We start from the raw sequence: 15,647 nt of genomic DNA, 5'->3' as shown, positions 1-15,647 counted from the left end.
ATACTTAAAGTAGAGTTTTTTTATTTTACTAACGTAACTGTTTAATAATTATTAAAAATTAAGTTAGTAAAATGATAAAACTTGATTTATAGATGTTAAGGACGATGGCGCTGATGTTTAAAAAATATTTTTTAAGTTTAAATTACACGCAATACTCGACAAAAGCAATAGAAATTAATTTACACACCATATTCGAAAAATTCAAAAACTCGAAATAACATACAATACTCGAAAAATTAAATTAAAACTTACTTAGGTAAACCAATGGCTGGAGCAACAAGAAGACAATTCTGTCTTATCGCCGAGCCCCATTTTTTATAAGATCGTGATTTATAAATACCATATTATATTGGCGCAAATAAATAAAGTAGTAATTAGTAATTGCTAAAATTATTTGCAGTTGCAAAAATAAAAAGAAGACAGCAGCAGTTGTAAACCATGCCCTATCCCAGTCATATCAATTGACAATTATTTAAAGAAGTCAAAAATTGTCTAAAAAATGGTGGCGCACTTTATCGACAGCCCCTTATAATAATTTTATTATTTTGATTCAAAATCTAATTACTAATTATTAAGATTTACAAGTTACAGTTGCAAATCTATTTAATCACGAGTTCTTACAAAAAAAAGATAATATTAGTTTACCTATAGGGTTGTAAGATGTGGTTGTATATTTTTAGTGAGTTGGCTTGTTTCAAACATTTGGAGTAGGTCGCATGTAAGGTCTACAATTGTTCCGTTCAAAGCAACCACACGTGTTGTAAAAAATATTTTTTGAAGACATAGATTCAAAATGTCTTTAAAAAAGTTAAAAATCTTAACTATAAATACGCTAAAGAGATTTATTCTAATATAAAATAATCATACTCAAGAAACATATTAGGAGAAAAAATTCTACTCAAAAAATATGAAAGAGTAACAAGGAAACATACTGCATTTAAGCGCTTATAAATAAATATAGAAGCATCTAGAAAACATCTATACTACTTGCTATTTTTTCTGAACTATTGCAATACCCCATGAGTACTTTTTTATAAGTAAGGTAGATTAAAAGTCAATGGAAGTTTTTTAAAGTTGAATTTTACAGTAAACCCAGGGCTATAACTATTATCATGTCACAATCAACGCGTCAAAAGATTTAAATTTCGTTGGATTTTGTGACTAAGCCTTTCCTTTCACATAGTTATTTTTATACTTTTAGGTGCATAACTAGATAAAGATTTAGAATAACAAAAAAAAAAAAAAAACTATGGGATGTTCGCGGCTTTGAATGAAAACGAAGATCACAAAAGAACAAAATCATTTTTCGCGTATTTTGAAGCATATTTGATGATAGTAAAGGAAATAAATTTTCCTTATCAATTTTATTAATTTTTGGTCTAAATCAGCCAATAAACAATAATTAAGTGAAATACTCATTGTAACTTATTTACTTAGATTTTTGATCGAGTTTAAAAATGCCTTTGACACTATTTGGTCAATATTTCTGAAGATTTAATATCTAGAAAACCAAATAATATTTTTTGAAAAAATTTAAGAATTGAGCTTCTATAGTATGAATAGCAACAACATATTAAAGATAAGAGATTTTGAAGAGGGTCACTATTGAGCTCTATCTGATTCTTACAAAAAGTCGCTCCTTAACCTTAGTCAAAATGATTAGACGTTGGGTTTGACACCAATAAATTAAAACAAAGTTGATGTAAAAATAAAAAAATATTTTTACTTAATAATATTGCGATCTAATTTTTTCCCGAAATAAATATATGAATAAGACCTTTATCAATAGGAATTTTTGAAAACTAGATGTAAAAGCTGAAGGTCTTAAAAAACAATCAGTATTAAGTAAATTTTTTTCCGTTCATTCTCTTTTTTATCAAGAACAAAATCAAAAGAAATCAAATTTAATTGACAAACTGAAAAATTGATTTATATATAAAAAAAAAGTTTATATAAAATGAAAATGCTTATAAAAAAGTGATATTAAGATTTTTTGATTCCAAAAATATTTAGATTCGTCTTTAACTATCAGCAGTGACTTGAACATCAGCCGAGGTTGCGACTTTACTGTGGACCAAATATTCATAATTATTTGCCTCGATATCATTCAAGTTATACTTGTAGTTAACCATGAGCCCATAAGATAAATCCATGCCCATTTTGTTTGGGTTACCAAGCCAATTCAAACGCCACAATATTGCACCATTACGAAGATGAAAGTGAGCTTAAAAAAATAACTTAATATAAACTTTACGAATACAAAACAAAAGTTTAATTTACACGTTTGAAAGAAAAATTTCTCAAGATATTTATTAATATATATTTGTGATTTTTATTATTATATACTTGCAACTTTATTTAAATAAAGTTTTAACACTTTACAAAACTTTGTTTCAGTTTTTCTTTTAAATTTATAATGCAAAAATTTGTAATTCAAAACTAAGGATTTTTAGTTTGAAAACTTTCCTACCAACAGATATAACAACAGACATAACAACTTACCAACAGGGTCGAAGGCTAAACCTCTTCTTTTTTCTCTAGACAAATATCTGAAAATAAAATAGATACATATACTGATGCGAATCATGATTATCATCATAATCATGGCCATCATTATCATCATTATCATACCTAGCACATAGCTTTTTCATGGGATGCTCTAGTTTACTACACAAATCGTCATTTAAATGCCAGTCTTCAGTTGAAAGCATATTCTATTACAAAAATCATTTTATAACTTTAATTATTATATACAATTATATTGTTATCACAATTAAAAAAATATACTGGTTAAAAATACAAAATTTTCATACTTTAAAAAATTTATAACCTTAATATCACAACAAGTCTGCATGTCAAAACCAATAAATGTTTGAGGAATCGGTTCTAAAACAAATTTTTAACAATCAAAACAAAATATATTATGGGAATGTTTTTGTTCGACATATGTAATTTATTAAATGATATAATTGTTTAAAACCCGTCTCAAACAGGGAGCAACTACACATATTTCCCCCAAACCCATATGATTTAGGAGCCCTTTAAATTTATAATAAAACAATTTGTATTTAACAACCGATAATAGATTTCGTATCTTAATGGAGTTTTTTTGAGATTTTGTATCTTGATGACCTATTGGCTGAATTCTATTGGCTGAATTCTAGAACAATATTTTTGCCTATTCTTATAGAGGAGATAGATGATCACCATTTGGCTGAACTCTAGAAAAATAGTTTTACCTATTCCTATCGAGGAGATGATAGAGAGTAGTTTTTACGTACACAAAAAAACGGCATAGGTACAATTGTATGTCATAAAATTTTGTATTGAAGTAATGCAAAAAATTAAAAAAAAAACAAAACATTTTTTACATGAAATTGGTTAAGTTCATAAATTTTTTCTTAGCAGAACTATATTGCTTTTTGTAAAAGTACCAACCAAAGTCATTTTCCAAAAGTACAATATTAACAAAAGTCATGTTCCAAGAGTTCAATCCCCTAGCATAGATGTGAAGAAATAATCTGTAACATCTCTTCTAGACCCTTTAAACAGACTTAGTCAAAAAACTGTTTGCTTACCAGCATTTACTTGTTGGGAATCATTTATAGGTTTTCAGTAAAACTGACTTTTTAGCGTTTGATGCATACACCACATGCCTAGAAAACCTAGCTTCCATATTAAACGGTTTAGATAGTATGTACTGTATAAACTTAAAATGATATCTACAATAACTATAAATAATTATTCATCAATGGTGATATATTTATGTTTTATATCTCTAAATTTCTATTCAACATTGTCAGGGTGTCTTGTATTGATGCTTTATCTGTTTTCACGTGCTCTCCGTATGTATTTTAGTTGTTAAATCTAATCAATCTATCTTGAAGCAATCACAAGATACAGCAATCCCTTTTTTTTTAAAAAAAACAAAACATCTTCGCTTCCAACAAGGCTGCAAGCAGCCACTAATTAAAGTTGGAAGTTACTGAAAGAGAAAAGATGAAGATTGTAGAGCAAGATAACGATTGACAGACGACTTAAAAGATTGCAAATTATATGAATCAGGAAAGCAAGATGAAGGAAGCGAATTCTAAAGAACTGATGTTCGAGGAAAAAAACTAGACGAATAAGCGTTTTTGGAGCACTTAGGAACAGTCACAGAAAATAGATGACACTTAATTGAATGACGAGTAACACGAGAATGAATTTTAGTAGATGGCACAAGAGACACTAGCTCTTTAGAGCAGTGCCCATTATAGTATTTGTAGAAAAGAGAAAGAGAAGCAACATTACGACGATGTGTTAATGGTTGGAGGTTGGCTGCAAGAGCAGGTCCAACTATGTTTACAATGCGTTTTTGCACCTTGTCTAAAAGAGAAAGGGCATCATTAGAAGATCCGCCCCAGATATGGCAACAATATTCCATACAAGGCCGGATTTGAGATTTATAGAGATAGAGAATAGAATCCGAAGTAAAAAAGTGACGAGCTAGATAAAGAGATGCAACCTTAGCAGATGCTAATTTTGCAACTGATTTGATATATGGTTTCCAAGAAAGATTGGAAGTAAGAGTTAATCCTAGAAGATGAAGAGTAGGTGACTCATCGAGTACATCACCGTTCATAAATACAGGAAGATCTAAATTATTGCGATAACGATTGGCTGAAAAAATGAGTTTTATTTGAATTAAAGTTCACCAGCCACTGTGAGCCCCATGCTGTAGCAGAAGTGAGATCCGTTTCAAGCTCAAATGCCCCCTCTAAGCAATCAGAGGGTGTTGGTTTCTTGTCACGACAAGAATAAATGGTAGTATCATCTGCAAACAATGCCACCTTAGATGTGAGAATATCTGGAAGATCGTTAATGTAAATTAAAAAGAGTATAGGGCCAAGGATAGAGCCTTGAGGAACCCCTGAAGTTACAGAATAAGAAGAAGAGTGTTGTCCATCGAGGACAACTTTTATGTTATGATTGGAAGGGAAGGATTCAATGATCTTAAAGATGTTGCCGGATACACTATAAGAAGAAAGCTTATGGAGAAGACCAGTATGCCAAACTTTATCAAAAGCTTTTGATAACTTATCCAAGGCAGAGCATTATCTTTCAGATTTATTTTGTTATTTACACCAGCAGCAATCAAGATGCCAATAAATGCATCAAGCTCAACTTCAGTTAATAGCTATAATATTTTTTTGTGGTGGTTTGCAAGAAGTATTAGAAACCATTTGCATTGGATTAATACACTATTCGGTTTGATCCTGTGACCAGATGTCCAAATACTATTGACACTTTGAGATACAGGTTTATCCTCAACACGTTTATGTGAGTTGTACTCATTCTATTCTATGACCATTTCTTGTTCAATGTCTGACACATTAAATCAGCGTTTTGACACATTAAACCAGTTTTTTGACTTATTAAATAAGTAACTTACATAATAAGATCTAACAATATTATACTTTTAACGTCATTATACTTAATTTTTATTAAGTTTTTATTTAAAAGCATATATATATATATATAAATGCGTGTTTAGACAAGTAGTCTAATGTCTTCTGAAACAACCTGGTGCTAGGGGTTTCAGTACATACATAGACTATCTTACAGCTTGCTGCCATATACATATATATATATATATATATATATATATATATATATATATATATATATATATATATATATATATATATATATATATATATATACACACACACATATATATATATATATATATATATATATATATATATATATATATATATATATATGTGGCAGCAAGCTGTAAAATAGTCTCATTTTTCCTAATTCCGAGGGTTGATTATGTGTGTGCGTGTATATATATATATATATATATATATATATATATATATATATATATATATATATATATATATATATATATATATATATATATATATATACACACACACACACACAAAATAGTTTTGTGGTTTCACCAAAAATAATCCTAGTACAGCTTTTCCAAGTTTACATTACTTTTTGTTCTCCTATTTTTTTTTCCTACTGAAATGTATTCTGCTTTAATTCTACCGGTAATCAATTTGTTTTTATGATATTCTGGTAATATAACATTTAAATAATATTCATTTAAATAATCATCATTTAATATCAAATTAAAATAACTAGCTCAAGATTTATATTTAATATAATTTTTATATATAATTTTATTATATTTTATTATATTTAATAGGATATTAATTTTTATATATAATTTTATTATATTTAATAGGATAAGGAATGTAATATAATATAACATTTAATAAGTTGTTATATAAGTTATCTATGAGTAATAAAAAGAAAAAAGTATTGAGACTTTTAAAAAAAGATTTTTAGTAAAAAAATTTTTTTTTTGTTTTAATCATTTTTATTTTGTTAATCCATTGAATGAATAACAAATAAAATAAATAATATTTGTTTCTATTTTGATAAAAAAAATATATTTGAAAATAAACACAATACATAAAAAGAAAAAAGAAATTACCTCCTGATACAACTATGTTTAAATGATGATCAAGCCATTTCCTGAAATTTGGTACAGGAGATAAAGTCACAAATGTATCAAGGGTTGGAAACTCTCTCCTTAGTTCGTGTACAACTTTTTTAATAAGAAGATTTCCTAAACCAATTCCATCCAATCCTAAAAATTAATATCAAATACAAAAATTACCAACTTGTTGAAAAAAACTTTAAACTCATAATCACTTTGTCTCTTTTTTAATTTTTTTATATAGATTATTAGCCTTTTATTAATACCTGATAGTGTTTATTTTAGCCTTTTATTAAGAAATATTAATGTTTAATTAGTTTTAAATAGTTTTATCAAAAAGATGAATACATTTAAAAAGATATATATAGAGGAAATGCAAATATAGTAAAAAACTTTGTTTATATATATATATATATATATATATATATATATATATATATATATATATATATATATATATATATATATATATATATGTATATATATATATATATATATATATATATATATATATATATATATATATATATATATATAGATTCATATATAAACACACATAATTAGTATCGGGCAATTAGCTATGAATTAAGTACATATAGGGGAAGTTTGTGTACCCCACTTTATTTGAAAATTATAAATTTCTACGTTATGCTTCTTAGTCAGATGATTAGTTATAAAAGGTTTTATTTTTTATTATGATTCTCAGAGAGTGTTGCTATGGCAAGTTATTATTTGAAAACCTTTTTTGATGGTCTAAAGTAAATTTTTGCCGCTAGCATCCTAGATTGTTTTATAATCTTTGAGGAAATGCTTTTCTATAAGTTCTTGTATACTATATTATTTGTTACTTAAGTATTAAATGTCATATTCAATAAGTTTCCTCTCAGTCCGGGTTTGTTAATAGATGACATCTAAGATTAAATAGATTTTTTAATCAAATTTATGTTTATTAATAATTCTACATACTTTTATAATTTATAATTTAGACTTTTATAATTTAAGTTATTATGCCTATATTAATAAAAAAATATTAATATAGATTAATTTCACCATTTTTAGAAAAGTCTGGGGCCTTGAATTAAGACATAAAAAAATTCAGCCCTAGGTTCACGAACTTCCCCTATGAACTTAGGGAAAAACGCAAAGGAGTTATGCTACATTGACTAAGGGTATGTTTCGGGGCAGCAACTATTTTTTTAATAATTCTTCAATTTCTAAATTTTAAATCTAAAATCAGCATTCTTGCTCACCAAATGCTGATCTAAATACGCAAAAGTAAGTTAGTGTGTATATATTTTTACATTAAATATATATTTTTATAACTCAGTTTTCCCTAATGTTAAAAAAAAATTTAATTAAAATTTTAAATTGGCATCTCCTATTTCATTTATAAAAAAATTTTATATTTTATATTTATATTAATATTACATTCTCAAAGTGTTTTAAAGATTTTTTATAAAAAGATTTTTTTGAGTTAATTAAACATGTGAAACCCATTTAATATTTTAGTATATAGTGAAAATTATAAAAACCTAACCTCTATGTATTGCTGATATTGAGTAAAATGTGGCTGTTTTGACCAAATCTTTTTCCATTGGATTATTATCTGTTTGTAAAACAGAATTTATGTTACTGGGTATATTATCACCAAGGAGTGCATGCAAAACAACCAGGGGTTCATCTGGAATCATACGATGAGTAAACGCAAAAACTCTTCTTCTATTACCCATACGTTGCTTCATTTCACTCCAAGAATTAATTGGATGAACTGCTTCAGACTTCATTAACTAATTATTAAAACAGAAAAGTCAAAGAAATGAAAAATTGATGAGATATTAATAGAAAAAAAACAAAACATTTTTTTATTAAATTAAATAAATTTTATAAAATGATTTATTTTTAACTTATTCCTTAACGATATATAATTATTAAATTAAATTTTTATTAATAACCATGTAATTATAATAAATAAAAAGTTGTTTTATAAATAGTAAATAAACACAAATAAAGTCATTACATTTGACAATAAGTAGTTAAAACTATAATTATATTTGATAATAGTAAACAATTCCTAAAAACACTTTTAGCTTCAACCTGGTTAAATATCAACTGTTGATGAAATAAATAAAAAATATACTTTAACAACCGAGGGGTAGTTTTAAAAGTTTTTTGAATGCTAAACTTTTTTTATTCTACTTTTTTTTTTCTTTTTTTTTTCTTATTTCTCTTTAATTTTATTATATTTTTTCCTTTCTATTTTATAAATTAATTTGTTTTAAAACAATGATTTTTGAAATATTATTTTACATAAATCTCTTAACTATTTCCAACTTTATTTTAAAACTTCTAGTTAGCTCTGTTACCATGGCTACTTAACTATCAACAAAACAGTTTTATTCTAACATGAACTTCTGTTTTTACTCAAGACGAGAAACCTTATAAAATGTATAAAGTTCATAACTTTTTTTTAAAATTAATTTCTTATTCATTAATTTTTATAAAATTATAAAAAATAAATAAATAAACATGCTATTTAAACACCTAAAGCAAATATAACAGCCTTAGTAAAGCAATGTAAAAAAAGATGTCAATCGTAATTTCTAAAACAAATTAAGCACATTTGATACACAATATGTATAATAAATTATCCTATATAAAATTTGATTTGATTTAAAATTATTTTTAATACATCAAATTGCATTATTTTTTATTTTAAATGTTTCTTAAATTACTAAAAATGTCTAACCAAAAACTTCTTTTGAAACAATAAAATTTTATTAGTATTCAGAATTAAACTTAAAAAGAACTTTTATATATAGTTTGTCAAGCCTAATTTAAGAATATAAGATCATAGCTCGAAGCTAAAGATCTTATATCTTATATCATAGATCATAGCTAGAGTAAAAAAAACAAGATAGAGTAAACAAAGGTTAGGAGCATATTTTTTTTAATTTATTACATTATTTTAACAAGTACCTTATTTTTAATATTTGATGTTTTCGCAACTGATTCTTTACTCTACAAAAACCTTATAGAATCTTATCTTACACACAGAATATTTGATATGCACAAAAAAATTACTGATGATGTCATACTAAAATAAGGATAGAAGCAATAGTAATAATAATAGTAACAACTAAGAATTTGGAGGAGCAATGTCTAAATATGAAGTAGTTCTACATATAAAGTAAATTTATTATGGAAAATTTTTTTTCTTCTTATTTTCAATAGTAATAAATCTACTTTGTAGGTTAAATCCAAATAAATAATTATACTCATATAAAATAAGTTGAGAAAGTGTATGAAAAAAATAATTAAATAACCAAATTGTTGGTTTACTAAAAACAAATAAACGGCTAAAAGAGATATTATAAAAAAATTTGATGTGTATTTGAAAAATATGAATCAACAACAAAAAAAAAATTATTATAAAAAAAAAAAAAAAAAAAAAATACAATATAAAATCACAATAACTGTAAGTAATTTGTTAAGCCCTGACCCTGATTCTGAGAGACTCCGTAAATTCAAGATGTCACCTACATTAGCATGAACTTATCAATTATTAGGTTTCTCTCTTGATGCAGTTTTTTTAACTGCTTATCTATTTTACATGCAATGAGAAAATAATGAATTTCTAGATGGCCATAGGACTTTTAAGAAGGGTGATGCAACTAGCAGTTCTACCACCAGCATATTATTTCATACTTCATCCGTTAAAACTAAGAACAGTAAAATCAAAAAATAGTTTTATAATAAGTAGCAATGTTGAAAATGAACAGGCAAACAAAAGCAACAAAACACAGGATCAAACAAAAACACTTTTGAATGCCACTTTTGTCACTGAATAATAAAGCAAGAAGACATAAATGATGTAAAGATTAATTGTGCTGGAGTGTAGGAATATGATAAAAAATGATTTTTTTTTTGTGGGGATTATTCAAATTTAAGAGAGCTAAAAACAAAACATTTAAAACATTTGTTAAACGCAGCTGAAAGAAGTATTTTAGAAAGTTTTGTGTAACTAGAATCCAGAAAAATGATTAGTGGAAATCTGGGGGTGTATTTTCCACCAGTATCAGATAATGCGACATTTAATGAGTCAAATCAACTAAATCGTGTACAAAGAAACAATGGAGGTATTTTACTATAACTATTTTTGCCTAATTTGAAATATTTAAAATGTTATGCATAGTTTAATTGTACTTTTATTATAACAATTAAATGAAAAATATTTTATAATATTGAAAAATATATTATAAAATATGTGGTACATATATTGTAATATAGGTGTATTTATATGTTTTTATTTAAAAATAATAATTTAATCAGATGTAAATAAATTAAGTGTATGTGTGTATATAAACAATATTTATATACACACATTATATTATATAAAAAACTTTTTAAGTGATTTTCTATTAAAACATGTAAATTAGTAGAAAATCACTTTGCAAATTATTTTGTTTTACACAGTGTTTTATCAATAGAGATTCATCAGAAATCTTTGTTAAAAAAACATAAGATAAAATAAAAATAAAATTGATAAGTGATTTTCTACGAATTTGATAATGCTCTCTTCTTTTAAGAATATTGAGCACACTCTCTCTAACATAATTTGTAGAATACTTATAAAATTATTTGTGTGTGTGTGTGTGTATATATATATTAACATAATAACCTTTTCAATAAATCCAGCACTGGTCGAGTTCCAAGTAATAGGCTGTAAATCCATAAAACCATCCGCAAACCATTCAGCAAGATGTTTTTTTAGAAAATTGTCAAAGACACGCAGATTAGGACTGTTGCGATCAAGCAAATTTGATTTAAACAAATGCTATGAATGATATTTATCATTTATTACGCTGTAATAAAAAAATAATTACATAACATCAAAAACTAATAACAAAATATTTTTAAACATAAAATTAAATTCAAAGAAGTTGAGGGGAGAAAATATTAATTTCCTAAATATATGATTTGTTAGAGAAAATAACAAATTATTAGAACATTAAATCTTAATAAAATTATTAGAATGTTTTTAGACAGTCAAATTGATTCTGATTTGAGTAGGCTCACTATTCAGTTTTATTCTTTTATTATTATTATTATTATTATTATTATTATTATTATTATTATTATATATATATATATATATATATATATATATATATATACACACACATATATATATACATATATACTTACATATATATATATATATATATATATATATATGTATATATATATATATATATATATATATATATACATATATATATATATAAATATATACTTAGATATCTACATAAACTTATAGAAAGATATGGATCTCAATAAATTCAAATGTTTAAATTAAATTGTTATAGGTTTTTATAGGTTTTAAAAATTGTTATTTTGAATTTAAAATTTTAATTTTTGTTTATTAGTTTATGACCTCGTAAACCAGTGGTTAAACAAATGATTTAAATTTTTATATATCATATTTATTCTAAAGTAATTGCATTTGATTTCTTTTTTTCATACATAGCCTTACATAAGCATTTTGATTTATTTGTTTTTTCTCTTTTAAACAGTTTTTTAAATAGTTTTAAATAGTTAAACAATATTTTTTTAAATAAGAAACATAGTAAGACTCAACATTGTGTTTTTGTTTTTATTACCAAATAAAATCTTTGTTATTAGGATTGCAGCTAGTTCTGTTGTATGAATTACAAAATTATATAATAACAAACAATTACGCATAATTATTATTTTATTTGATGAAAAATTTATTTAAATTAAGAACTATAAATGTGATGCCATGAAAAAGGACATTCATTGCAGACTTTTGTTCAATTTTGTAGTTAGTTGCGATCAAGATTCACTCCTAGACACTTTTCACATAAAAATAGTTTGTGTACCATTATAAATTTTAGTTATATAAATATACATATTTATATGTATATTAATCATAGATCATCCGGGTCTTATTTTAAAAATCCGGAAAATTGTTTGGGTAAAATATCTGGAATACATTTTCCCTTACCTCTTAATTTTGCTTTTAGCGGAGTTGTTTCAAAATCTTTTTCCTTGGTTTTTATAACTTTTGTATGAGTGATGAGTGAAAAAGCATAAAAAATATATTACAAAATATACAGCTAAACTTGTATGTATACAAAATGTTTTGGATATCTGGAAAAAGATAATCCCTCATTTATATAACTAAAGTTTGTTTTATTAAAATTTAAATTTATAATATTACACAAACTATTTTTATGTGAGTGATGCCTAGCAATGAATCGCAATGACTGCTAACCACAAAGTTAAATACTGTATAGCAACTGTTTAAAACAGTGCAGCAAACTATGTGACACCAGTAAAATTATTTTATTGTACAAACAGTTTTGTCCAAAATTATTTTTGTTACATCCATAACTATTTTCATCGAGTCCACAAATATTTTCATAATAAAAATACTTTAGTCCATAATGGTAACCGAAAACAATAAAAACCTCAATAATTTTAATGTTGAAACCGAAGAACCAACAAAAAAACGAAACCAAAGAAAATATTTCTACAATAAAAAGAATGATGAACACACCAAGTCGATCTATCACAAATGCAACAGGTCTTTTAACCAGGACAGAATTAATGCCCAAAGAACATAAATGTTTGAAAGCTACAATTAAAAGTGAATAGGTTGTTGTTGCAAGAAATTCACCTCAGGTGATAGCAACAAGGTTTATGTTTTGCAATTATGTTCATTTTCTGCAAAATTGTGATTTTTATTGATAAACTAGTTTTAATTTGCACTATTAACAACATTATGGATATGTATTATTGGAAAGTACACAGACAGGAAGGAATGTTAGCTCAACATGCACCATTTTTGTTACGGGATGTATTAGTTTTGAACTATAGGTTGGGGCCTTTAATGTTGCTAGCATGAATGAGTGGATTGAACAAGATTTAAGTTAGTTTTAAAAAATATGTTGATTCCATCATTCATCAATCATAAAATTGACATTTCGAGAGAGTAATTAAATTATTCAGTTTTTACCACCTCACAGCCCTCAATTTATCCTATCAAGGAGTTTTTTGGTGTGGTTAAAATTTATTCGGAGGAATAAACCACAACCTAATCCACAAGAAATGATTAGCATTACTCTTTTGAGAATTATTCTCACATTCCAGAGTAGGTGTTAAAAAAAATGCAGTGTAAAAAGTTTGTGTGATTAAACTTTGCTTGGATTTTCTCACTTAATTTGCTGTAAAATATTTAAAAAATAAAGTATTTTTATTACAAAAATAAATATGGACGTGACGAAAATAATTGTGGACAATACTGTAATGTCTCCAATGCTTAAATAGATTTATACTTAACAGTGTTTCACAGGAAGATGTGCGATCGCACACAATTATATGACCACGCAAAAAATACTTTGTTTTGACGATTTCACTACGACTTTTAACATGTTTTCAAAACTTAAAAATGCCCTAAAACAATTTACTTAAACTTACCTGAAAAAAAACAACTTTACTTTAAAAAAGAAAAAAAAATCTTAACGAACGAGAAAAAAAAAGAAAAGAAAGTCAACTAAAACAAAACTCAACAAACTAAATTGCTTAGTTTAATTAAATCATGTTTTTAATTACGTTCGAAAGAGTTTTTTATCTTTATTCTTTATTAATGTTTATTTAATATTATCAGAAACCTTTGAAATAAAAAGAACAATTTACTTTTAATGATTGTTTAAAAAATACTCATGGTTAACTTAAACTATAGTGTTTTTTTTTTACTAATATAAAAATATCAGTTTTCATGTAAATGTAAACTAGTAAATAATTATGCATTAGAAAACAATTTCATTTTTTGTTTTAACATTTGTAATTTGTTTTTTTAGTTAAATTTGTTTCAAAATATTAACATTTATCATAAAAAATACATATAAACACAAATAAAATAAAAAAATAATTTATTAATACAAAAATTCATTAGAAGTGTTTTGTTACTTTATTAAAAAGCGTTAAAGATCAAACTAATTTAATTGTAACAGCAAAAATATATATATATTTTTTAACAAAATTATCTTTTTAATTTCTATGATTCTTATATTATAATTCATTAAAAAGACTTTTGTTGTCTTAGAAAGTCATCATTTATAAAAATAAAATAATTTTTTGTTTTTTAATAACATTTATTATAAAAAATGCATACTTAAATAATTTATATAATATAAATTTAAAAAATTATATACAACTGCCAATAATACTTTAAAAAAAATCATTATCAGTAAATTGCATAGATCATCCAGGTATATATAATAATCTGGAAAATTATTTGGGTAAAATATGCGGAAAGTAAATTCCCTTATATTCCTCCTAATTTTGATTTTAACGGAATTGTTTCTAATGTCTTTTTCTTTCTTTTTCTATGAGTGATGTACTTTTGTATACATACTACTTGTATGTATACAAAATATTTTAGATATCCAGAAAAACTATTAAATATAAAAATTATGTTAAAATAAAAAAGTTTGTTAAGAAGTTTTGATGTAATTTATTTCACCTAAGGTATAGTTCAGAATATTTTTATTCAGCATGTTTTTGAAATCTTTTAAGAAATAGCTGCGGTCAAATTGTCAAAGCAAAATGTGATTTTCCTGGTCATACAATGACGTGCAATCGCACGATTTCCTGTGAAACACTGACTTAATGCATCTTGTGATTGAAATCTAAAATTACCTCCATCAGATAAAAATGTAAAATAATGTCAAATTTTAATTAAATTAGATTTTATCATAAGTAAACCATTTGAAAATATTATAGAAAAATGTTTTAATATTTTTATGACTAAAGACATATTCAAAAAAAGAAAATTAAATAAGATGCCATAATTTATACCAAGATCAAGTGAATGCTTATGCTCATGCAGAACCGGAAAAATCAAAGCATGATCGGCTGACAGAAGCGCAGGCTTTATAGAACAAATTAAAATCAGAACCATCCACATATACGAAATTTAACAAATTAAAAATGGCTCTAGGAAAACAAAAACCAAAGAATCTGACTTATTGGACAAACATTCTAGCAAAGAAAACATCTGCTAGTGAATCATTGTTACTGATAGTTATAGAAAAAACATCCTTAGTTATCAATA

General features: G+C 25.0%; 1 protein-coding gene across 1 annotated transcript in view; it reads right to left on the bottom strand.

The window, feature by feature from the left end:
• Positions 1-1,844: 1,844 nt before the first annotated feature.
• Positions 1,845-15,647, bottom strand: part of LOC136071830 (malonyl-CoA decarboxylase, mitochondrial-like) — a 27,163-nt gene continuing 13,360 nt past the window's right edge. Inside the window, exons 6-12 of the mRNA XM_065797277.1 lie at positions 11,187-11,342; positions 8,046-8,295; positions 6,503-6,658; positions 2,831-2,886; positions 2,632-2,714; positions 2,503-2,549; positions 1,845-2,224 (exon numbers count right to left, since the gene is read on the bottom strand). Of these exons, the coding sequence (XP_065653349.1) occupies positions 2,022-2,224; positions 2,503-2,549; positions 2,632-2,714; positions 2,831-2,886; positions 6,503-6,658; positions 8,046-8,295; positions 11,187-11,342 (951 nt within the window). The 3' untranslated portion in view covers positions 1,845-2,021. The remainder of the gene's footprint in view (positions 2,225-2,502; positions 2,550-2,631; positions 2,715-2,830; positions 2,887-6,502; positions 6,659-8,045; positions 8,296-11,186; positions 11,343-15,647) is intronic.

Source organism: Hydra vulgaris, chromosome 05, assembly GCF_038396675.1.
Source record: "Hydra vulgaris chromosome 05, alternate assembly HydraT2T_AEP".
NCBI classification, from domain to species: Eukaryota; Metazoa; Cnidaria; class Hydrozoa; order Anthoathecata; family Hydridae; genus Hydra; species Hydra vulgaris.
This window is presented reverse-complemented; position numbering and strand designations above follow the sequence as displayed.